Raw genomic sequence first — 26,033 nt, forward strand, 5'->3', positions numbered from 1 at the left:
TTTTGAAAAAAAAAAAATTTTTTTAAATGTAATTTTTTAATAAATTATCCACATTTTCCTCATTAGACCACAGTGGATTCATAAATAGATGTTGATTAAATTTTCACTTTGTGAAATCAGTGACATCATATCTGCTGTTTAAAAAAAAAAAAAAGGAGTGAGCATGTTGTCTGAATTGCTTTTAAAATAGGGCGCTATAGTTCCAGTCTCAAGTCAGAAACTTTACCACAAAAGTACTAGTTAAATGTATCTGGTTACCTGAAAATATGTGGTCAATTAATACTATCGTTGAGGTGAGGTGTTTTGTGCAGCTGTGCAATGAAACAAAGTCCTGAGGCACTAACAAGCAAATTGCATGTTTACTATGGCGACATCATTTATTTTTTAGTAAGCTATTATAGATAAGCAAAAACGAATTTAGGAAATAAGAAATGGAAGACCAAAATGTTTATACTGAATGGTAAAAGAATTATTTCGTCTTCATGTTTTGATAAAAATGTTGTGTGCTTGTTGTGCACATGCAGCCTGGGGCTTACAAAAGAAAAGAGAAGCTTGTAGGGAAACCTCTGTAAAACCAGACATCAATCACCAAAAAACACATCCCAGCCAAAAGTCAACTGCAACAAGCAGATTTTTTGGAGGCAGTAGACTTCCTGTTTAAAGATTTTACAAATAAATCTGAAATAATATATTCATCCAGTATTCTGGAAATACTATCACAATACATCCCCATAGGTTGATGTAGCAGCTGTACATGTATTTAGATCCAAACGTTTTGAATGTTTGGATATGAAGGAGGAAATGCTCTCAATTTGCTTCTAAAACATCATAAAGTGAAGTACCAGTAGATCGTTTTCAAGCATTTTCGTGTAATTTTGTGAACTAATTAAATTACTTTGGTCCAAATATGTGTCTAAAACCACAGTTGTGATGACGGGTCATGGAAATAGCTTTATTGCCGAGTGTAAAATGAAAAAAAAAACAAAAAAAAAACGAATAATGTTTCCCCAGACTTTATTTATTATTGTTGCATCATCCACCAGCAGGTTTTTACATGTGAACAATGTGACGGATGCCAGCTTTTTGAGTTCCGTCTATGCGAGAAGCCTTCAGCAGAGGCCGCTCCGTGGAGGACGGGGAAGCAGAGCTGCTGCTGCACACGCATGTCAGACGGCTGAGCAGAGCCAAAATTCTTGCAAGATTTCCTGAAGTGTTGCCTGAAGTGAAGCATTTCTTGAGTCAAAGCAAAGCTGGAGGATGAACAGTGGTTCATGGCTGTTCGAATCAACTTCAGAGCAACTTTAAATAAAGAAAATTAAAAAGTAAATGATAATTGACAAGATTATCTCTGCCTTGAAACAAGTATTCAGAACTTGAAGGGCTTTTACAATGGAACTAAATATATCTGGAGTGGGACTTTAAGTGTTTTACGTCGACTTTTCATTGGAGTGGTTGCTTGAACGCGGGTTGCTGAGGGCGTTGTAAACGCAGCCTCAGTTAGATGTTAGTGTTATTGTTTTGGGCTCTTGTTCCCTTTTCAAAAAAGCAATTCATCTTTGAGAGATTGAAAAATACTGAAGTTATGAAAAACTCGGCTGGGCCAGACACAAAGCAAACAGTGTGAAATAACGAAGTACATGCTGTAGATCTCAGTTTAGGACAGTGATCAGCAGCTACTGTGTAACAGAAATGTCCTTAAACAAATAGGGCTTTCTAGATAAACAGCAACCAAATGGAGGCTAATTTGAGATTTCTTAGAACTGCGGCAGGAACTCAGCATAAAATTAGTAGAGTTAAGAGTCAAAACCACACAAGACTGGAACAATTTAAAGGACTTAAACGAATACTGAAGGAAAATCAAAGGTCACGTTATTCTGACAGGGAGGTGCGAGCGGCTGAGTCATTTTTTCAGAATGTCCTGAAACCGTGTGCAAATCAGTAGTAGAAATATGACGAAGGAATGGATAATTTAATGATTTGTGAATACGAGAGGTTAGCTCTGAGACCTCGATTCTCTATCTAGTGAGTATGGCTTCATTTTAAATGACATATTTTACCTTAAATATCCTACAGCTGCTTTCAGCCTCCAGAGTCTTGTGTTGGAGTCCGTGGGGCCAGATAGTGATCCCTTTCACAAAAAGGAAAATAAAACTGCATTTAGTTTGTATTTTATTTGAGTTAGGAGCAGAAGTGGAATTCATCTGTTCTAGAATACACCATTTCATATCAAGAAAAGTACCTACAAAGACTTAGAAGAGAGGACAGTCTGGTTGGTCTCCTCTGGTTTGGTGGTGAGGTGGACTTCACATGAGTCTCTCTGAGAAACGGCGAGAGTTGAAGATTCCCGTCCAGGTGGAGAAGGAGGGAAGAGATGATTCATGGCTGCAATGACAGCTGTTTGTGTGTGGAGGAAGAGATATTTAAAGTTGACAGCTCATCGGTAATTAGCAATGAGAAAGTTGCAAGCAGCATTGACTGGATAAAAGATTAGTAATGATGATGTATAAAAATTGAATTCTTAAAAAAGACGGGACATGAATCACATGAATTAACTCTTTAAATAACATAGGAACACATAGCTTAATTATGCAATAACTAATGGTAATAAAGGGTAAGTAAAGGTGTACCAAAACACTGTTAAACTGATTTATTTTTTAACTTTGACATAAAAAAATTAACTCCTTGTCAATCTAAAAAGTGTCACAGCAAAAACCAGAATGTTTAAGAACAATTCTCTGGGGGAACCTCATGTAAGTGAGTTAATTTGACATCAGCCTTGTAATATGTTTAGCAGTAAAAGAGACCTCTGAGGGAGGTGGAGGTTACTTCTGGTTTATGGGTAAAGACCGGTGTTCTGCCGAGGTACATTCCCCCTGCCAGAATGTGTTTCCCAGGTCTCAGGCATTGTTGATTAGCTTCGTAACACTCAAATGTTGTCCCAAAAAGCATAAAAAGAAGGTGGATGATTACAATAGACTTTCTTCTGGGGCTTTTGGGAGTTCGTTGACTTATTTGCATTTTTTCCCCTTCATATTCTAAGTAAAACAACTACAGCTTTTTATGTTAAAAAAACAACCTTTGACTACTTTAACATAAGAAACACAACTTATGAAAGTTACTTTGTTATGGAAGCATGTAACACTGGACAATAGTTGTTGTTTCTATTGCATATTAATGGGGAATGGCAGGCTGGATCAGCAGCGGCCTATAACAGAATCCGTGTCCCCTGTCGTTTTACATAGAATAAGTGATAAAAAAAATGTAAAACATCACAGTCAGCTCACAAAAGCCCCAGAATAAAGTCTTTTGTAACCCCCCCCACCTTCTTTTTATGCTTTTGTGGATAAAATGTGGCCGTTACAAAACCAATCAATGGTGCCTGAAACCGGAGAAACACATTCTGGCAGGGGGAACGTAGCTTGGCACAACACCTGTTTATACCTCTAAACTGGAAGTAACTTTACACACAGTTGGAGATGTCGCCATTTTGTCTGAGGTCACCTTGAAAAGGGTTTACTTCTCACTGGACTTCAAAAATGAGGATTCTCTGCCTCTCCACCTTTCATCGAGACTGTAAATCTTGGATAAAAATGTAGTATTTACTTTCATCTGAAACAGGGACTTAGGACCATTGAGGAACAGTCTGATTCTTATTCTCCCCCAAATTCTTGAATGAATTTAGCTTGACTAATCTCCTCAGGTTGTAGTTCTCCCTGTTGCTGATCCACTTTTCATACCATACTTCTTCCTTCCACTCAATTTTTTCTGTTAAAGTGTTTGGATACAGCACTCTGGTCCAACTCTCAACCAACTTGTTGGACTTTTTGCACTCGTGACTCTCTTGGCATGTCAGGTCAGTAGACTTCCCCTCCACTGTGTAGCTCCTGACAAAAGCTAAAAGCCCCTTTAAAAGTTCAGACAACCTTTAAAGGTGTTTTCAATGCATTCATTCACAAGTTTCCAACATAGAATTTAAAAAAAAAAAAATTTTGGACACAGATTTTTTTGTTTTTTTTACCTGTAAGCCAAATATATCATAAATGTGGAATGATTCTATAAAAATTACAAGTTTTCCTTTTCAACTATAACTTACAAAAATAGTGTTTTTTAATGCACTTACATATTTGGGAGAGCATGTAAAGTTAGTGTGGAGCAAATAAACCACATTAATTTGTATCTTAAAGCAATTTAAAAAATGCTGATTTTCACTTAAATATTGTGACTGAACAAAATCTTAAAAGTTGATATTTATCATTTCTGACATGTGTTTTGTTCAATGCCAACTCCAATAATTTTGTTTTTCGTTAAAAATCTTTACCTTTAAGGCTCTGCAGGTTTTAAACAGGAAAGACCACGAGAGTTTAACCCCTTCATTGCCCTCCTGAATTCTTGAAAGAAAAACAAAAATATCCACCACATAATGTCCCACACACACATTTATTGTCATCACTTCTTTTTGTCTTATTCTCTGTAGTCTCATCTTGCATTACCACCTATAAGAAAACTCCTCCCCCAGTACCACCACGAACCTCCACCTGCTCTACAGCCTCCAAACCATACATCTCCATTACTGCACAGAGCAGCACAGAATCTGCACAGGTACTGCATCGTTTTCTCCCTGGAATTCATTTTGCTATGTGTGAACTGTCTGCCACCTCGATCATGGAAATGTACACTGAAGGATAGTCACATTACAGGGGAAACATACTGTGTAACCCTTATATAAAATGTCCAAAAAAACTTTTTTCTGTAGCTCAGTTTCCAAACTCTTTCATTTTTAACTTTTGTCATCAACAATCTGGTGGTTTTGATTGCAAATTGTACTGTGTAAATGTTACTAATGTGCTATTTGAATGAATCCACACCTTTTATGTCCACTGGGTATCGGGCATCATATGCTTGAAGTGAGGATTAGCTTAAGTTCAGACCTGAACCAGGTTGTTTTCTGACAAATGTCAAACACATCCAAAAAGGATTCGTGCAAATGGAATTAGACTGTTTAAAACCCAAAAATGATTGGAGAGTGTGAAGGAAACCAACAGTTTCTCCTCAATCTATTTATTAAAGCAGCAATTAGCTGAAAAGTAGAAAAGATTTAAATATTTAGTCAGTGTTTTGTATCTCCTTTATTTGCATTTATTTTTAGCTTGTGGTCACTTAAAACAACAAAACTGTTTGGAAAAGATTTATAGTAAAAACTGATATAGTGGTGCAGAAAAAATACTCCTTTTCTGTGCTTTTAAAGCTAAATAAGTTGCACGGAAAGGGACTACCCTGAAGAGAAGTTCCAAAATCCTGAAAATGCCAAATACATTTCTTTATTTTATATAGTAATGAGTTGTAAAAATACAATAAAAGTAACCCTTATATGACCTTTGACTTCAACATGTTAACATGTGATTTTCTTTCTTAGGCATTCTTTTTTTTACTTTGGATTCACCTTTTTGAGATTTTAAATTTAGCAGTTAACATGTTTTATTGACAATATAACTTGCTACTTAAACACTCTTGCTTACATTTTGGACAGTTTTTATCCAAAGAGCGACACACAACTGTACTGTTTGCATGTTACCTTATATTACTGTAAGTGGCCTTTTTTTCATGGTTATAAAGTTTAGGTATAGTCTCCTATTGCCTGATTTTTTTGTGCAACACCTATAATGATTCATGGCCAACATCAATCCATTTTTCTCTATAATGAAGATTTGAATTTTTATTTTTTAAGTGTGAACATTTTAAATGTCTTTTACACTAATTTGCCCAATAATTGTAATCGTATTTTCTAATTTAATTGTCCTTTGAAATATTTTCCATTTCTTCTTAAACCTACCAGGATGCATACATGGAAGAGGAAGGCCCTAGAGGTGACATGACCATCCAATCAGGGCTGAGTAACTCCACAGAAAGTATCGACAGCATGAAGGCCTTGACAGCCGCCATAGAAGCTGCTAATGCTCAGGTTTGTGCCAACGTCTTATTGGATACAGTTGCTTTTATTTTGTTAATGTCACACTAATGCATAACACATGTAGATAAATGATGAATTATTCAATACATCTGACAGTATCTTGATGGAGGATAATGCTGCAGAATGATGGCTAAGTGTTGAAATCTGTGTATTCTGGAGGAAGTATAGAGCAAACAAAACCTCTTCAAGTCAGCAGGGATTTAAAAATGTTTACATAGTTTATCTTTGAGGTGCACCTCAGTTATAAATGTATAGCAGCTTCTGTTGTGTTGGTCAAGCATGTTATAGATACTATTTCCTGAATGTCTGTCCTATTTTTATGTATTCAGGTCCATGGACCAGCCAGTCAACACGTCAACAACAGCACCATGACAGTCACTACACCCAACCCCTCCGCCCTGAGCAGGGGCTACTCGATTGAAGACCACCGAGATGAGTACAGGAAAGAAGCCCTGAGGAAGGGCAAATGTCTCTCCATAGGAATCCAGGTTAATACCAGACTCCAAAAACATGGAAGTCATCATGTGAAGTTCTTCTCGTGTGTTCTTTTTATCCTTAAAAACAAAATAAACTGTCAAAGATCTGTGTACAGTGAATTAGTTAAAGGCTGTGCTTGTTTGTTGTTGTGTTGGTTTAAAGTTTTTTCTAATATTTTCCTACAAAATATCACTAAAAGAACAAATTATTAAGAAGTGTTTGATGGTTAAGGCTTATATATTCTGTTGAACATGTAGGTGGACGGTCCAGAGGACTTCCCAGATCCTGATGATCCATCTAAGTTCACCTCTGTGGGAGTGCAAGTGGAGGATGACAGAGGGTAGATCTCTTGTTTATCGACTTCTGCACACTGACTTTAATTACATTTTACAGCACAGCAAACTTTAAGAGGCTAAAGATATCAATACTTTTAAATGTTTTAGTTTTGGTCTGTTGATTTCAGTCAGTTCATGTTTGAGGAATTCTCAATGATTGTGAGTTTAAATGCTGACTTTTGCAAATAAAAGACTCAACAGGAAGTTTAGAAATAAATGGAAAATACAGTTATTTTCTCTCCTAATTTGTCTCTGCCCTTTTCTTTATTTGTTTACATTGATTATTAGAGGGTATTAAAATCATGAGTTTTATTATTGATGTAAAATTCAGACTGAGAATGATTGTAACTCATGGTTTTCCCATTTATCTTGTTAGATACAGAAAGTTCCAGCGCTCCAACAGTGTGACAACAGCTGTACAGGTAAGCTCCAACAAATCACACTCTATTCTCATGAGTTTGTTGTAACACTAAAGACTTTTATAATGAAACAATGGAAATATCATGGAATTAGCAGCTTGGTGTCCATGTTATACACTTTGGCTTTGTTTTTCCAAACTGCCTTTACTTAAAGCAAAGAGCCTCAAAGACGTGATTAAAAACCTTCTTCAACACGTGATGACACTAAACACCATGGATACTCCCAATTAGCAACAATTAGCATTGGCAGTGTTAAGATGCTCAGGAGTGCTGTCATTATCTAACTGAATCAATTTAATTTAATTTTAGGTCATGTTAAATTTTAAATTGTATCTTAAAATCTCTCTAGACAAACTTAACATGGAAAATAGGCTAAACGCCATAATGACTTCACTAGTTAATTTGTCCAAACATATTTCTCCTTGGGTTAATAAAGAAATTTTTTAGTTAAAACTTTGTTTCCAGAATGGAAGCATTTTCTATTTGTTTTAGTTTTTTTTTTTTTTTTTCACCCTAAATAAAGCCATTGGCTCAGCACTGTTTATATCTTTTATCATTTATGGTTTATTTAGTTCTTTGGATTTCAGAGTTTTCATGGTAAAGTGAACCACAAGTGACTTTGTAATAGAAATAAGACCCACTTTCTCAAGTAAGCTGTGAACCCCACATTGTTCCTGGTGGTTATAGTGCCAGTGTTAGGTAGTAGAGCCACAGTGTGTGTGTTCATGGGTAAATGGGACTGTAGAGTGCTTTGTGCCTTCTGAAAAGGAACAAATGCTAAATAGCTATACATCGTTTACCATGATTGGCTTGTTTGGTCTGCACTAGATCAGTCTTCACAGCTACCAAATGAAGGAGAATATCCAGAGGAATAAACTCTGGTATGGATCAACCCCTTTGAAACCAATACATCTTGGGCAGCATAAAATTGGTGCTGGTTTCAGATGTTAAAGGGCAACCAAACAGGGAAGTTGGAGGCTGACTCCACCCACAGCTGAAATTTGAAAATCCAGTCAGAGGGGCGGGGCTTGGGGGCTGGACTGTTATCATTACTGAAGCTGCAGATCATGACATGGGACTTCTGAAATTTACATGATTCAACCAATCACAAATTTCAACTGCAATACCTCAATTCATCATGTAGGAGGCAGCACACAGACCGTTTTTGACTATTTTTTCAAGAATTAAACAAGTTTATTGTAATTAACAAAAATGTGGCAATGACCAACAGACAGCACTTTTAAAGCCCATTTATAGAGATCAACAGACAAAAAAAAGTTTGTTTAGGGTTTGGTTACCCTTTTAAGTTGGATGACAAATAGCTCGTAGTGCCTTAGAGAAAAAAATGGCAAGCTTTGGTATGTCCTATGGATGTAACGATTTCCAGGGGAGAGACAAGAGGTGCAACAATTCATTTTAACGATTCGATTCATATCATAATTGGTGATTAGTGATACAATTCATAGTTCATATTGGCTATTTTTAATGATTTGATTCGATCCCATTCATTGACCTTAAATTGATTGGTCAACAACTTGTTTTAGACAGTTCGAATCAATTTACAGATTAATTGAATGATCTTTACACCCCTAGTTAAGACGGTGTTTGTTCCTCATCTTATCCACAGATGACAACATCCACACAAGTGTTCATATATAGATGGTTATTGATTCGTGTTCACTGTTTCTTCCAGGCAGATTTGGACCTGCCAGACATGCTCGACATGCCTCTGGACTCCCCAGAACCCAACAGGCACATCCTGTCCCCTAATGCTCTGTCTCGGCAATATTCCCGTGATGCCGCGACGTCCACCGTCAGCATTCAGGGCTCAGGGAACCACTATCATGCCTGTGCCTCTGACGAGTACGACGATGTTGGCTTTGATCCATCCATCCTCCCTCCTCCAGACCCCTGGATAGACAACGTCACAGATGACCCTCTCTGTGCCAACTTTAACAGCTCTGCCATTCTGGAGGTACGTAGGTGACGTGAGGGGTCGCTTCACCATAGTTAGTGTGTTCTCGTTAACTTGAAGCTTACATCAATAAATAATCTGTCCTTTCATCCAGCTGCTTTTCTTTTCAGATTGCCTATGTATGTTTGGACAATCTATAGGGGAAATCTATTTCCCTCCTTAGGTCTATAGATTACATGATAATATTTTAGAATTTTGTTCTGGTTGCTTAAAACAATTTAATGAAGATAAAAAAACTGAACTGATCAAGACACAAGACTCTTTGTTTCCATGTACTTACAAAGGAAATAAGAAACAAAAATATAAACGTTGCAATGACAGCATCTGAGCATGCATTTCTAACATAATTCTCCTAAGTTCCACATAAATACAAATTATGTCTGTTTTTTTATAAATTAAAATTCTATCTTTTAGTATTTGTTTATTTTTATAGTTTATTTTTAACTTGTTTTATGTGGTTTTGCATTTTGATTACTTTATTTAAAAAAGATGACTTGGATGAATGGGCAAACTATACTTTTTTATTTTTACCTAAATATTCCAAACTTCTTGTTGTTGTTTTGTTACTTTTTGGATCAGAAAGTAGATTGTGAGATTGTGGATTAAGGCTTCAGTTCCTTCTTTGTTGTCATGGAACACAAAGAAGATTATGGGGCCAAATCCCTTTAAAATGAAGGTATAAAAAAATGTAAATTGGAAATAAACGAAAAAATTGTAAAAAAAAAATAGCTTTTTAACTCAAAAGTACACAGTGTAAACTTAAACAAAACAGATAAATATAGATTTGAAGACATACTGAAAACTAGAAAAATACAAACTATAAAATGATAAAAAAAAGATAACATTTTTGTATCTTTAATTTCCTGTTTTGTTCCTTCCCTCTACCCTTAATTTACAGTTTCAAGTCATAATTTTCATTTTCTGAGTTGAGCCTAATTTTACATCGGTACTAGGGGAGGATGACATTGGGTGACAGAGGTTATGGTGACGTCTGTTCAGCTCCAGAACAGCCTCTTTGTTGGTGATGCTGCACACAGTAGTGATAAAGCTCTTCTAGAGTTTGGTACGTCATAGATGACGCTCTAATGAAAAGCGAGCCGCTTAAACAAATGAGTAAAACAAACACAGAAAAATCTCCTTTTCAGTCATTGTTGCTTTTACGATGTAATGCGTGTAGCCACACCTTTTACTTGTTGGACATTCAGTGTTCAGTGGTCACATTGGTATCACTCCTTTTTGTTTCATAATGGAAGAGTACTATTTACGTTGCATGCAGCGGCAGAATAATCCTCTGTTGTGGTTTTTAGGAAGATGAATAGGGTCATGGTTTTAGGGCCCTGTTTCTATGAATCATACATGGACTGTGATAAAAACAAAAACAAAATGAAAAGGCTGTTTAGGTCTTTGTCGTACCCTCTTTTCTGGAAGCTCCCATCCCAGCATCCTTTTCCTTTTTTCACCTCTGATCATTGCTCAACCACTGCACTTTGGGTTCCCTGCATTTATCTCAACATCAGTCCCTCTGCTTCCTCGGAGCTAACAGCATGACTGCTCTCCCCATCGTCTTCTACACCTGTCCATTCATTTTTGCTGCCACTCTGTTGTCAAACTCACACCTCACTATTCCACTTGAGTTCCTCTCATGTACCTACAGATGTCTTGCTCCAGCTGACCTTCATTCCTCTCCAGATGTTCCTCCACCTGCTCTTACATCATGAGGAAATCTTCCAACATCAAAGTCCACAGAGATTCCTGTCTAACTTCAATCTCTTACACATGTCCCGCACAACTCCAACGTACTTCTCAGCCACTCCGGACGTCCTCATACAAACCACAGCCCCTCTTCCCGTATCCTGCCATCCACTTTCTCTTGATTTGTAGTTGAAGACTGAAGGCCGACTCAGGATTCTTCCCTGACCCCTACGGTTTCTCTCTACCCCTACATTTAACACTCCAAATGGAGAGTTATAAAAACAAGAAATGTCTTCAGATTTGGATTAACCCTAGATGATGTCACCAGTAGTGACTGGTATGTTAGCGTGGAGCTGCTAGCGTTAGGAAAACTTTCATAAGTCATTAGTTCCATTTATATGTAAACTTTTGTGCTTGAGAGGACACACGTGATGAAACGCGTTTCTCCTCCACGGCACAGCACAACATGGAACACCCTCATGATGGAGGGATACACAGCCATACGTCTCTAAAGCGTCTTCTGAAAAAAGAATTTCTGAAACCACTAAAGCTCTAAATGCTTCTATAATCAGAGGGCTAGGGGTAGGAGCGAAGCTGAACAACAGAATGTTTCTGGCTTAAATAGTCATGAGCACATGAAAACTACTTGGTAAACATGTTCTCCTGTGCCTTTTTCAAGAAAACTGCCCTTTTTCCAAATTGAATCGTTGTATCTTCACATTGGCAGGTGGCGTCCCGATCAGTCTGTCAGAGAGATGGCCGCTGGTTCCTGAAGCTTCTGCAGGCTGAGACTGACCGCATGGAGGGCTGGTGTCAACAGATGGAGATGGACCAGCGAGAGAACGACCTGCCTGACGAGGGTAAGTCTCCTCAGACATCGATTCTTGTAGCCAAACATTTTCACAGGATGTGGAAAAAAAAGACACAACTTGGATGAAGCACAAATCCATTGGTTGTAGAAATTTCAGAAAAGAACAAATGTTTGTATTTTTTAAAGTGAAGTTGATTTGTAATCATTCATGTGTGGAAACATAGTCCACAGAAATAAACATGGTTTGGTGTGTTTTTTGGAGCAGACGGTTGACTTCTGTCATCAAACTGTTTCTGCTCAGTTCTAGGGAAGATGAGGAGTGCTATGGGAAGTGCTCAACTTTTAATGTCACAGAAGTTTCAGCAGTTCAGGGAGCTCTGCGAGGAGAACCTGGTGAGTGGACACTGTCTGACAGTCTGTGGTCAATCACGGCTAACAAGACTCAAGAGCAGCTAAAGGGTCCAGAGCTAAAGATAATAAAAATGGTGATAGAAAATACAGAAAAACCAAAGATCAAAAAAAAGAAGAAACATGTTTGGTTTTCCTCAAAAACTACTAAGCTCCTTTAACCCTGAATTACAGCACTAACATGAGAGCAAGACTTAAGATGTCCTTAAAAAATGAAAGGTTGCAAACAGATAAAACACAAGTTAAAAACGGCTTGTAACAAACATGAACAAATAGATTATCTTTTCTTCTGAAAACAATTTAAATTACTTGGTTTGAACACTTTTAGTTGTTTTTAGATGGAAAAAAAACTGAGAATAACAAAAATGGCACCAGAAAATTTCAATTTCAAGCATGCAAATCCTTGTCCATCTGAAAATAGATGACTCAACTTTTGTTTCTAAATAGACATTAAATCCATGCAGGGTCTGCAGGCTATTTAGCAAAAGTGATGTATGCATTTCATCTGACAAACTAGGAGGTACAAAAAGGTTATAAAATGTCTCGTTGGGAAATCATTTGCATAGAGAAGAGGTGGAATTTTTTAATGATATTTGATCGACAATGGAGAATCTTTTTCGCTTTGTGTTTGTTTCTGTCTGGTCATAGATGGTTTTGTTAATTATTCTTCCATTCGAGCTGCTGTTCTGAGTGTTGAGTTAGCTGCTCTTAGTGTAAAAACAAGTCAAACCAAGCAAAACTTGTTGCCAATCCATAGCAATTTAAAAGAAGTGTGTCAGAATATTTCAGTAACAAAAGCCTTTTATGAAAAAATGAAAGAGAATGAGAAACGGACATTTAGCATCAGCTATCAAACACGGCGGAAGAAGTATTATGGTTTTGCAGAAGTGGCTGTGATGTTTGATTCCAGTTGGTCAATGGTTTATTGTAAGAAAATTCTGACCCCAAATATAAGTCCTAAGATTTTGCTAGAAATGTTTCACTAAAGAAAATGTTTTAGATTTTTTCATAAATGTAAAAAGATGTTGAAGGGAATCACTTTGATTTGAACAATTTTGCTAAAATATTTTGATTTATTAATTAATTTGTTGATTTTAGTTTCATTTGCTTTTAGTTTCATTTCTAATTACAATGACATATTATTTACATTTTTAAGATAAAAGTTTGGACAAACTTTTCAAACTCTTCTGGTAGAACATATTTAGATTCACAAAATACCAGGACAATATTTTTCCTTCAGACCACGTCTAACTGTTAAAACAGATCAGCTCTTGTTAAATTCTTATATATAATGCTAAACGCTAATCAATTTGTAGATAACGATTTGGAGATGCTGTTGAAACATTCAGCTCATGGCTACTCTTCCTTTTCTGCTCCATCGTTTTCCTCTGTAACAGAACCCCAACATCCATCCTCGCCCCGTGGCTTCCGACCTGGCTGGTTTCTGGGATATGCTTCAGTTGTCCATTGAGAACATCAGCTTGAAGTTTGATGAGCTTCATCAACTCAGGGCCAATAACTGGAGACCTCTAGATCCTCCTGAAAGAAAGGTACAAACTGCCAGCATTTTTACAGGCCGTAAAGGACCAAATAATCAACATGAGGAAAGACAAGGATTAAGATGGACTCAAACCAAATCTGTTCAGAAACACCAACTGTTAAAATATTGTTAAAAAATTATGGAAACAAAATGAAAAGGACGGTTAGCTAAACATAGAAGAGGTTACAGCTGGGGACGTTTTAAACAGCACACATGAAAATGTTTAACTAACAAACTCATTAACTTTTAGATCCCCCAAAAACGAAGAAAATGTCCCTGATGATATTTCACTTGAACACAGAACCAAAGAACACAATTGTTTTTCAAAAAAAAGATCTCAGAGGAACCGAATCTCTTTTTCCTGCAGCGCATAAGGAGTAGAAATAAAAAACTAAGTATCTATTTAAATGAAGAGAAAAAAATATTTCAGAACTATAATGCGATTTAAAGTTAAATCAATGTGTTTTGGGTGTTTTTTTTACCTGTGTGGTAAATGGTTATGAGCCCAAGCTAATAGCAAATAAAAATACAGTGGATTCATGGATAAAAGTGTAAACCTTAGAATAAGTAGCTAGAGTCACAGTAGCTGGAATGAGATGGTTTTAGGTTGAGGGAGGATGACTCTGGTAGGACTTCAGGTGCAAAGTGATTCACGCAGATACAATGAAAGAGGAACACTCAAAGGAGAGATATTCTGCCTGTCCAGACTAGAATTCCTTTGTGTGTCTCATCTGGATGATCTGGAGAAGGTGCCTAGAGAATAAAATGTCTTTAATCCGTTAACTATCTGCTCATTTAAATGGTAGAGGACATTTTGGAAAAGCATTTTAAAAGCATTTGTTCTGTGTATTACTCACTAAAGGCCATAAAAATAGAAGAAACATGTTCAGCTGAACTAATTGGATATATTCTATAAGACTATTTTCCAAGCTCTAGGGTGCACCAAATCTTAATGAATGTTTTATTTTCAAACTTATGTCACATATAAGATTTACCGCATTATAAGATAAAAATATAGTCAATCAGACTTTGATAACCCTGTTCACTCTAGAACTTGTTTGTGACACGTTACAAGTTAGCCATGTTAGAGTATTCCAACCGTGCTTGTAACTCAATAAAGAAGACTCAAACCACTAAAATAAACATTACTATGAACAAAAAAACATCTAACTTCAAGTAACAGTCCAACACTACTACATTTTAGCCAGGTTAGCATATTCACAACACCTATTCTTGTTAGTAAAATATAATAAAAACTCAGTTAAACATCGCTACAGGTTAGCAATGTTAGCATATTTAAAATAACACCCAACCTAGTTTGTAGCATGTAATAACAACACAGTCCAATACTGCTACTTGTTACCCATGTTAGAATATTCAGAATAACTACTAATGTTGTTAGTAATACATAATAAAAACACAATCCAATACTGCTACATGTTAGCCGTGTTAGCGTATTCACATTAACAGTTAACATAGTAACACATAATAGAAACACAGTCCAACACCGCTACATATTAGCCATGTTAGTGTATTCACAACAACTATTCTTGTTAATAACATGTAAAAAGTTCTCTGTTAGTCATTGCTAAATGTTAGTCGTGTTAGCATATTAGCATATTCACAATAACATCCAACCTAGTTTGTAGCATGAAATAAAAACACAGTCCAATACTGCTACTTGTTAGCCATGTTAGCATATTCAGAACAACACTTAATGTTGTTAGTAAATGTAATAAAACACAGTCCACCACGGCTACATGTTAGCCATGTTAGCACATTCACAAAAAGACCCAACCTTGCTCACAACTCATACAAAAAACAGACATTTTGAGAGTGCCGCATATGTTTTAAAGTCACATTAATAAACACTACCAAAATTACTCCATATTCAAGGCTACTGTGGATTGCAAGGCACACTATGATTTTTTTGTTTTGTTTTTTAAATTTAGGTTTTTAATATTGTGGGGAAAATACAATATTCTCAAATTATAAAAGTGCCCAGTAACAAAAAAACTCAGATCTTGGGATTTGAAGACTAAAAATGTACAATGCAAAATTATGGTGTTTCTTCAATTAAAACACAAACAAAACTTTATTTTTTCATTCTATTTCGAATAAAAAAAAAAGCTTGGGTCCTCACCATTGACTGTATAAGAGAACTGGACTGAGTGAGTGTGACATGATCCATAGAAAATGTCTTACTTCCAGCTCCAGCGAAATGAAGTCAATTCAGTCGCCATTTTTCCACGATACGGACACCGCCATTTGGAGCCAGACGAGGTTAGTAAGCAGTGATTGGTCCGAGTCAGTCTGAGTCAATGTTTCTGCTGTCGCTAATCAGGTGTGAGCTTGTTGAAAGTCCGCACCCCTTCCTCTGAAAGTGGCTCGGGAGAATCTGTCAATCAAATATTTCGAACATTCGAGGTGGGGCCCAGCAGGCGCCACATGTTTGAATAACTTACAATAACGTATTATTATCATGACAAAATAATAGGATTAGCAAGAACACGTTAAAAAAGGTATCATAGGAAGAATGGTTATTCTGACAAATTGAATCACTGAGTAATAGCTGTTTGTTTCTCTATATGACATGTTGGCTGCTTGAAGCCATCAGGTTCTTCCTATTTGGAATGTGAAGGAGAGGGATCGCTTGGTCCAGTTCTCTTATACAGTCAAGGGTCCTCACAGTCAGTGTGTGGTGACATTCTACCAGAAAATTCGTCATTTCATAAAGAAAGCATGTTGATTTAGCTTAAATCACATTCTTGAGTGCCTGGCACTCCTGGACGGTTGTAGGTTTTTGGCGATAATTCTTCCAAATTTAATTCATAAAGAGTATAAATTATGGAAATTGTTTGAAAAGTGGAACTGTTTTATTTTTTTTAACTGGAAGAATTTGAAAGCAACTTTAGAATACTTTTTATTTAAGTAAAGAAGTGTCAAATCCACTAGGAGAGATTTGCTTTTGTTCTTGCAGTAATATAAAGGTTTATTTCTGCAGTTATCACGTCAATTTGTTAATAGAGATTCTCTTTACTCACTTCATCTGTAATAGCATCTGAAAATGTTCTACCTGTTTCATTTCTCTCTCAGCACTATCTGTTCAGACTTTGTGTCATGTGATTATTGACGTGGTTGGCTTCCTCTTTTGCTCTTATTGTTGTCCTTTTCTTTCTATTGTTTCTGTTGTTTTGTGTTGACAGTGAAGGCGCTTGCAATCTGCCACACATCCATCAGCATAACAGCAATGCCAACAGCACCGCTGGGCCTTGACCCGTCTGGGCCCCCATGGATCCATTCTGTCTGTCTTTCCATCAACCTGTCCATGCTTCCTCCTTCTTCTCCCCCCTCCAGTGCTTGCTGCCATTTCATCATGGACGCCTTTAGACCTTATATGTTACAAATACAACATAGATGAAGGAATAAGTATGTGGGTAATTTTTAAATTAATTGTGTATTTTCTGCATCTAAAAGTCCACCTTATTAATAATTAAGATAAAATAAAACAAATAAAGCAAAGTTAAAACTGAAATAAAAAAAGAAATATTTTAAATAGATAGAGTATAACAATATTAAAACTAAATATTTATAATTACATTTTTTGTACATAGAACAGAAAAATGTTCTAAATCTGCACAACTGTTGCAAGAAGTAGGTAGTAATTATTTTTTTAAAGAGATTTTAAATTAATTTAATTTAACAAACTTTTTCAGCCTTTTAAGATTCTGGATTTATGGCACATACAGTGTTAAAATGTTATTTTTGATGGTAAAAGAGTGACCAAATTTAAAAATTACAACAGAATGAAATGATCAACACTTTCAAATCCAACACTTGAAATGCTCAGGATATGAGTGCTTAAGCATTCTGGGCAGACAAGAACATCTTTCAGATAATCATCAGACTATTTTGCTACTTAGACATAGATACATATTTTATTTTTCAGAGTATAAATCTTTTTTTTTTTGTGCTTAATTTGCCTGGAGGTGTGACTTAAAATTTGGTTTCGACATATATGTAAATTATTTTTTTTAAGGAAATAGCGACAACCACTAGAGGGTGCTTTAGATATTTATATCAGTATTCACTACTGACAGCAACACAGAAGAAGAGATTCCAGTCAGCATTAAACTCGTCTTGGCAGAATTGTTCTAAAGTGACACAGAAGATTCAAAAGTGAACTGAAGTGATATAAAGAGTTAAGTTGACTTTTTAGCACGTTTTTGCTATTATTATCTGAATTATTGTATATAAGTTGCATAAATATACAGCACTACATTCCTCTATGTGTCCCGAAGCTAAATAAGCATCAATGTGTTATCGTAGCTAATTGGCATATAAACTATTTAGTTATTATTAAGAAATAACTAGCTAGGTTTGATGTTCTGTTGGTAGAAATTGATTTTGTTCTACCACCTTCCTTATTGGATCCCACTTCTGACACCAGACTTGTCAGCCAACAAAAATACCAGCAATATTTTCATAAGCTTCACAAAATGGTTACACTTGGTTTATAAGAGGTGCTGTTTGCTATCTAAGAAGAGCAGGTATGAGTTCAAGCTGTCAGGAAAATGACACTTTAACAAAATAATTTACTGATTTACTGACTTTAACTCTCATAAATAAATATAAATCTTAGTTGTATATAGTTCCCAAGCTTTTTTTTTTTACCTATATTGAATATTTTATTCTCCAAATAGTAAAGACAGTTTTATTTGTGGAAAATATTGCATACATAAACAAATTAAAGTGTTTGGAAGACAGGCATAAGCAACAATAGAACGTTTAAATATAAAAAATGTAAATAAAATAAAACAAGATAGCAGCTTCAAAAGAGAAGTAGAAAAATATTATATATCATTACACACTCATGACTTGTTGGAGTTCTTAGGGTGTTAGGTTTTGTTGGGTGCTGCCCAAAGAACGTGTGATTTTATGAATCACACTAATGTCTGGGAATATTTAAAAAAAACATGTATGCTTAGATATACTGGATATTTTCCCTAAACCCCCCTCCTCCCTTGCTCCTTACTCCAACCCCCCCATTCTTTTTCCCCAGGAAAGGCGCCTTCCACCTCCAGTGCCAAGAAAGCCCCACAAGGGCCCCCACCAACACCCCCCTCTGGTCAGGGACCGCTCGCTGGAGAGCTCCGAGAAGCAAAGGCAAGAAGCCAGGAAGCGACTGATGGCAGCCAAAAGGGCGGCCTCTGTCCGGCAGAACTCTGCCACAGAGAGCGCCGATAGCATTGAGATCTACATCCCTGAGGCACAAACGAGGTTATGAGGACACCAACAGGGACAAACAGTTGGACTCACAAGTCCCCCCACACAAAAATGTACAGTCGTTCACACTACGGTGCAGAATAGGGGAGCCAGCTTATTATTTCAACCTCTTCCCTTGTTATTGTCGCTTCTCACCTGATCAGCAGAGAAGTCACGATATTTACTTACAGGATTCCACAGGTCTTTATATTCAGCCCACACTAAAAGGTATGAACCCAAAATATTCCTTTATGTAAACACTTGTGGTAGAGTTTTTACATTTTTTATTACAGCTTTATTATTTATTCAAATCTATTTACATTAACAGCCAAATAAAATAAATAAAACTATAAGTAATCCAGTATAGGACTTCCCTCTGTGACAATTTCAACAGTATATTTTTATTTGTTGGTTATTTATTAATTTTGTTGTGTGTACCTTATTTTCATTTCAGTCGTGTTCTGAACATTTTTATATTATTTTATTTATTCGGCAAAATTATACCGAACAATAAGTTCTTCAAACTATCTTAGGCATAAACCAGTGATGGTTCAAGCAGAAATAAGCCTTGTGAGGATCTGAAGCGTTTACTAAATCCACATAAATATGTATCCACACTCAAATTTTAGGAAGACCACTTTATAAAAGAGAAAAACAAAACCCAGCTGCTTGGAAGCAAATGATAAGAAATGACAAGACTTTTGCACAGCTGTTTTTTTTTTTTTATCCAGTGACTACCCGTACATGGGAGTTTCCTTAATAATGTAATTCACAGTGACTTTCTTCATGAGGCTGCTGCACTTTTGTTTGCAACCTGCTGATCTTGCAAGCCAGGCATTACCCACAAACCCTGTGGGCTTGCACAGTACAAATACACAATCTAAAAAAACTCTTAATTAAAATCCCAGGAGTCAATTTCTATCTGTTTTGTTTTCAGTTGGCATCTGTGCAGAAATACAAAACTCAAGCCCAGGTCTCAAAATGCAAACTGAACACATTCTGTGCAGTCTTACTCAAAGGAAGAGCTTAACCTGCTTCACCTGCCTAGATAGTACACAGGATTATGACGTGACATGCTGATAAACAACTGGTCCTGTAGGATTTGACATTCTGGATTATTGCTATGAGCAACAGCGTAACAGTTGTCTTCTTAATTCCCTTCAGCTCTGATCATCACTGTTCAGATAGACAATAATAACTAGAAAAGTTGCATTACCTTTGATAATTCCTGTGTCAATGCTCTTAGTCGCTGAAGATGCTGAAGCTTTTTAGTGAAAATGGTGACACAATGTATTTTAATTGCTGAAAGGATTTGCGGAAAATTCAAATGCTATTTGCGAAATGTTAAATTTGCTAAAAGAATGGAATTGTTTTTAAAGAACTATGTGGAAGAGCATTGTAGTTGGCCTAAATTTAGGAAAAATGTGTAGTAAAATTGCTTTAAAATCCCTAATACATGCCACTTTTGCTAAAATATTTAGTGAGTTGCTTAAATATGAGCAGAACTCCAAATTAGCCCCAAAACTTAGTAGATCCCAAATTAGCCAAAAAAGCTAGCTCGTAGCTTAAATTCTAGCTAAACTCCAAAATAGCCTAGAATTCCGCAGTAAACTAAATTAGTCAAAAATGTTAGCCTGTTGCTAAAAAAGAAGCTAAAATCTAAATTGCCCTAGAAACTTTAGTAAACAACAAATTAGCCAAAAACGTTGGCATGTTGCTAAAATCTAAATTAGCATAAAAAACCTCAGTAGAAAACAAATTATCAAATAATTCTTTAGTAAACTAAATTAGTCAAAAACATTTTCTTGTTGCTAAAATATTATATAAACTCAAAATGTTTTGAAAATTACTATAAAGCATTAAAACATCGCCCATGAATATATTTAAAGGCTTGTTCTAATCTACTTAAAATTTTGAAATTTGAAGACTTTCTCATTCATTTCCAATGGGGCATATTTTGCTTAATATTTCAAAAACTATATTAAGCAGCAATGTCCTGAACACGCTGAAAGTTTTGATACCAAGATTGCGGAAATTGCTGAAAGTGTGACTGAGTTTTTTCGTGCCAAAAAACGTACGGAAAGGAGCAGGAGAATCCCTATGTTGTGAATGCTTAGTAAGCTTTCACACAATAAAAGGCAGCTGGATGGCTCAGTTGGCTCTGTGCAGGACCACAGAGGGGCCCCAAATCTCCCTGTGCCGTCCCTAGCCCAGATAAAACACAGGGTTGTGTCAGGACAAATCTCCGGCAAATCAAATGTGTGGATCGGGGGAAGCTGATTCTCTGTGGCGACCCTCAAAGGGGTGTTCCGAAAGGTGAACAGAAATTGGAAATAATAAATTAGTAATTCCCATCACCAAGTGCATTAAGATATTGCAAACAAAAAAATCAAGAAAACCATCTAAAAAGTATTATAATTGTGCAAATCCCCTTTTTACAATTAAGTTATTATCGTTACAGTCCAACCCAGTCTAGATTATGTCAAACAATTTAAATTGTTTTCTTTAAATTATTAAAGTTAATTATTTTATATAAGTGACCAACAATGAAGACATTTGTTTTACTTATCCCCACTTACGAAGCATGTACAGCAGATGGATGTACAAGAAAAAACTTCTGCAGAAATGACAGGAAAGACAAAAACACTGGAACATATGAAGACAAATTAGCAGCCAAAATTACCTGTTTCCATTCTTTTCCTTTCACTTTTCTTCTTTTTTAATGGACTTGTATCCCTGTTTCTTAATTTATAGACAGATTTTATGTTAACATTAAGTTTTTGGGTTTTTTTTTTCAAAATAAAGGAACTATTGGAAATGATCTGAAGTACAGCAGCTGCAGCGCTAAATGACACATTTTGTAAACTGCAGTTTTCTTCCTCTAAGTCCAGGTATGTCGAAGCACCTTAAGTTTCATATTCACACCCTTTTCTTACATATCAATGACAGAAAAAAAAATACTATTAATAATAAATGCAAAAACTTTAAGAACAACTATATTTTCAGGTCATGACCTCTGGGTGCAACTTTCATTTTAGTCCTGACAGAGTTTGGAGATGCACAGGAAATGTGGCGGAACAGCAGTGCTGGAAGAAGCAATGCCGATGATAATCAGATCTTTCTTTCAGAGTGCATGTTTTACACAAGTGTTTGTTCTGGTTTTGACAAAAACTACAACAACAAAAAAATGCTTTATAGACCAAAATGTTCTACTGCCAAACACATAGGCTCTAGTTAATCGAGTGATAAATAGAATATAAAGGATAGAAAGAAGTAAAATTCTTCCTCTTCAGAGGAAGATATATTTGTACTTTAAAGTATAATGAACAATGTAAAATACTTCAAGTTTTTGAAAAAGAAGAATATATGGACAGATGTGAAGAAGGGCAGCGGTGCCTCCTGCCTCTCACTGTAACACTGTTTTTGAGCTCGTCTACAAAGTAAAGTGCCATGAAAAGACATTCCACTTCCACCTGGTGTCACACTGTGATCCACTGATCAGCGGTGAGAAGTCATGACCTTAGGGAAAAGATCCTTTCTGTTGAAGCACTTCACCTGCCATTTACTAAAAACAGCACTACTAGTCGTGACGCCACCTCACAGGGATCTTTGTTTCTCACAAGCAACAAATCAAAAGTAGACGGAAAATCTGCACACCAATCTATGATGATGTATTGTTAATGAAAGTATTTATTTTCTTCTTTTGTAAAGAGTGATTGTGGGGTGTGAGGGGATTTTGTACAGCATATTATTACCTCTGTGTTCAAATGATAATGAGAGTAACAATAACAGTGAGCCATATTTAATGTGAAATATCCTTATCTAGAGGAAAGGCCATTGCTGGTAAATACTGTTTTTATTTTTGTCATTAATTGACTTTAGATTGTTTTTAATTTTTCTTTTTGTTCTAGTAGCAACACATTTTCTGTTAGCCTGGAGAAAAGTACAACAACTTCACCCGGGATGCGAATTAGAGGCTAGTCTTTGAAACTTTTTGAATGACGCTATTATACATTGAAACAAGTGGCCTCATATTTGGTAGTTTAAAAAACATTAGCAGTGGTCGAACTTTGAAGCCATGATGTCAACTGTAAAGTCAAACACAAGCTAGAACAAGGAGTGAAGCTCAGGGCTGCCAGTATTCACAAAAGAAGTGAACACACATAATAACAAGCGATCCTAAGGCATTAAGCCTCGTTTCCACTGAGCGGTCCGGTCTGGTAAGGAGTGGCGCGGTACAGTCCAGTTAATTCTAGCCAGTGTTTCCACTCAGTTAAGCCTCGCTTCCACTGAGCGGTTTGTTTTCACAGCGCATGCGTGGTGCAGACCGCTAGCGTGTCATTGCAGTGCGATGACTAGAAAAGCAACAACTCTGGAGGTTATCCAGCAGCTCGTCTTTTTCCTACTTTAAGTTTTGTATATTGTGTATAACAGGAACTTAATGTTGTTTGAAAGAAAATTGCAAGCTGCTAAGACAGGGGTGTCAAACTCATTTTGGTTCAGGGGCCACATTCAACCCTTCAGATCTCAACAGTAACATAAAAGCAAAAATAGCCTTTCATCAACTTGTTATCTGTAACTTTTATTTTTTTGTGTTTTATTTTTTTCAAAGTTGGAAATCACTTATTATTATTACTAAAGAGCTATTATGGTTATTATCTTTTTAACAAGGTTACTTTGGTAATTGTGGTGTCTCATGATAATTATTAAAGCAACTTAACAGCAGTGAGGCAGGCAGAGAACCTATCTGCATCTTACCCAGACATATTACGCACTTGCAAAGAAATGCTGTTCATTTCTTCATCTCTTTTTATGCCAGTATTTCTTTTCCTCTGCTTCCTCTAGTGGTGGAATTGCGCATTGCAGTCATTTCTTTAAAGAACCACAACTCATTGCTAGAATGGGCTAAAAACTTGTTTTCTTTTGTCAACATAATTATATTTTTTTCTCTTCATGACCGGGTCAGATTAAACCATCTAGGGTAGGACGCGGCCTGCAGGCTGTATGTTTGACACCCCTAGGCTAAGATGAATTCTGCTGTTAGAAACGTAACTTTAAATGAGCGCTACATTGGCATTTACTAACGTCGTCATCACTTTCTGCCAATCAACAGGTGACTACAGCCGTCAAAACATTTCATTCAATTTTCTATGGACCCCAAGTGGTTTGATTTGGTACTGATGAATGGGTCCATTTTACAATGGAAATGCTCAAAATATCAGACGGTACCGCCCTGTGGAAACGAGGTCTTAGAGTGCCTGCTTTGATTTTTTATGTCAATAGGACATCAATTGAACATATTTTAATCCTATGTGGACAACAACCACACGAAATGAACTTCCACATTAGAAATAACTAGTTAACTTGTTGATTGTTAAGAAAAATGATCAAAACTGCAGTGTCACTTCATTTGAATCCTCACAGCCCTGAGCCTTCAGCCGGTCATGTCATAGAGCTCTGTGGCTCTGTTTTGTGCTCAGGAAGAGATGGGAGGTGCCATGTATTAAATCAGAACCTCCCGGACATGGTGATCAATAACTGAAACTGTGTGTGTGTCGTATGACTGAACATGTGCCATACACCCTGTAAATATCACTGTTTGGAAGATGCATTGTGTATGTATGCGTGAGGTCTCCATGAAGTGCTTCCTGAGAACTTTGTTTCTATGTTGGGCCTTTCCTCATTCTGACCTGTAGCCTCATATCATTCTTCTGTATATGAACTTATACTTGCAACTGGTTTCTTGTGTTTGTACAGAAATAATGAGGGTGTTTCATGACGCATGCCGACACAATATTAGTACTTATAAATCTATATCTGATTTGACTATTTAAATCTCATTATTTATGCTCTCATTTATGGATTTTCTAAACTCTGACATTCTGTTCAAGTCATATATCAAGCTCTTCTTATGTTACATTGAGTTGTCAGGGGTTGATTCAATGTCCATAACTGTTACTGAATCCAGAATAAAATCAACTATCTACTCCTTTTTTCCATGATTGGTGTTTTGTGTAGCACCCATTTTTTGCACAAAGCGATGAAGAAATGGGACGTTCTGATCCTGGTCGCTGTAAAAAAAAAAAAAAAATTATAAATAAACGCCCACAGCTGCGAGACAACACCAGACATTGTTTTTTTGTTTTTTTGTCTGGCAGCTTTAAATATGTTTATTTTACAACTCATTTCCAACACCCACATGAAACTTTATGCTACTGCATGATTAGTCAGTCTACTGCTTTTGCACAGTTTACCGACGCATTGTTTTGAAGAGGTGAAAAGGACCTGCCAACTCGTGACATCTCTTCAAAAACCCTCCAAAAGCTGCTAATGCAATCGGCCATCTGGAGCCAAAGGCTTGAGCTTCGAGCTCAGACCAGACCAGTCCTCCTTTTGGCCATGAAGCTCTGTGGGGGGAAATGCGGGCAGAATGGTCATTGGCTGGCTGCTGTTCCTGTACGGAAGATGCTTTGGTCCGAAAATGGAAAGGCCTTCTAAATGTAATTTATAGTTTTGATGGAATAATTCTAATGTTAAGTCATTGAAACCAACTTTTTATTTATTTATTTTACTAATGTTGAACCTTTTTCTATAATTTCACAAACTGCTATTCTAACTGTGTTGTCTTTGTTTTAGATGAAAAGCTTTTATTTTTCTTTTCTAAAATGCATTTTATCAAACAGAAGAACATTTGGAGAAGAACTGAAGGGGGAAAAGTAATTGTTTTTATTATTTTAAAGTAACATCAGTCATAATTGCAAATTATATAGTGATATAATTGCAAATCTATATTATATCCATTATATATGTCCCAAAAACTAGCAATCTGGATCATTCAAAAAGCAGGATCCTCAGAGCATACTAATCAGTTTTGTATTCAGTCAAAATTACTAAAAAATACAAGATCTTGCGAAACAGGATTGTGGTACTAAAATATGAAACTTTTTATGTTTAGGAATAAAACAAACAAAAAAAAAAAACTTTGCTCCCAAAGATTGCCAGCAGATGGCAGCATTGCATAAAGACTGGTACAGTCAGCATGTACTTCATCCTGGAAACAAGTTCCAGAAATGTATTATCAAGACTATCAAGAAATCTGAATTAACATTTATAGTATGATAAGATAAATTACCAATGGATGAA

The 26,033-nt window shown here is 36.3% G+C and overlaps 1 protein-coding gene and 1 long non-coding RNA gene across 6 annotated transcripts in view; one reads left to right on the forward strand and one right to left on the reverse strand.

The window, feature by feature from the left end:
- LOC112147249 (disks large-associated protein 1) overlaps positions 1-20,421 on the forward strand; it is a 73,827-nt gene extending 53,406 nt beyond the window's left edge. For 3 of the 5 annotated variants that reach the window (XM_024273498.2, XM_024273500.2, XM_024273502.2), the window contains exons 6-16: positions 4,475-4,599; positions 5,834-5,959; positions 6,298-6,456; positions 6,703-6,785; positions 7,157-7,202; positions 8,893-9,174; positions 11,594-11,726; positions 11,979-12,070; positions 13,483-13,635; positions 15,837-15,908; positions 18,688-20,421. In XM_024273498.2, the coding sequence (XP_024129266.1) occupies positions 4,475-4,599; positions 5,834-5,959; positions 6,298-6,456; positions 6,703-6,785; positions 7,157-7,202; positions 8,893-9,174; positions 11,594-11,726; positions 11,979-12,070; positions 13,483-13,635; positions 15,837-15,908; positions 18,688-18,912 (1,496 nt within the window). In that variant the 3' untranslated portion in view covers positions 18,913-20,421. Of the gene's footprint in view, positions 1-4,474; positions 4,600-5,833; positions 5,960-6,297; positions 6,457-6,702; positions 6,786-7,156; positions 7,203-8,892; positions 9,175-11,593; positions 11,727-11,978; positions 12,071-13,482; positions 13,636-15,836; positions 15,909-16,831; positions 17,120-18,687 lie in introns of those variants that run through there. The other 2 variants (XM_024273499.2, XM_024273501.2) reach the window with 2 other exon arrangements.
- LOC112147252 overlaps positions 465-26,033 on the reverse strand; it is a 30,975-nt gene continuing 5,406 nt past the window's right edge. Inside the window, exons 2-5 of the long non-coding RNA XR_002919427.2 lie at positions 13,519-13,624; positions 2,244-2,394; positions 2,058-2,128; positions 465-1,299 (exon numbers count right to left, since the gene is read on the reverse strand). This is a non-coding gene — a long non-coding RNA (uncharacterized LOC112147252). The remainder of the gene's footprint in view (positions 1,300-2,057; positions 2,129-2,243; positions 2,395-13,518; positions 13,625-26,033) is intronic.

This window comes from Oryzias melastigma, linkage group LG17 (genome assembly GCF_002922805.2).
Source record: "Oryzias melastigma strain HK-1 linkage group LG17, ASM292280v2, whole genome shotgun sequence".
In the NCBI taxonomy this organism is placed as follows: domain Eukaryota; kingdom Metazoa; phylum Chordata; class Actinopteri; order Beloniformes; family Adrianichthyidae; genus Oryzias; species Oryzias melastigma.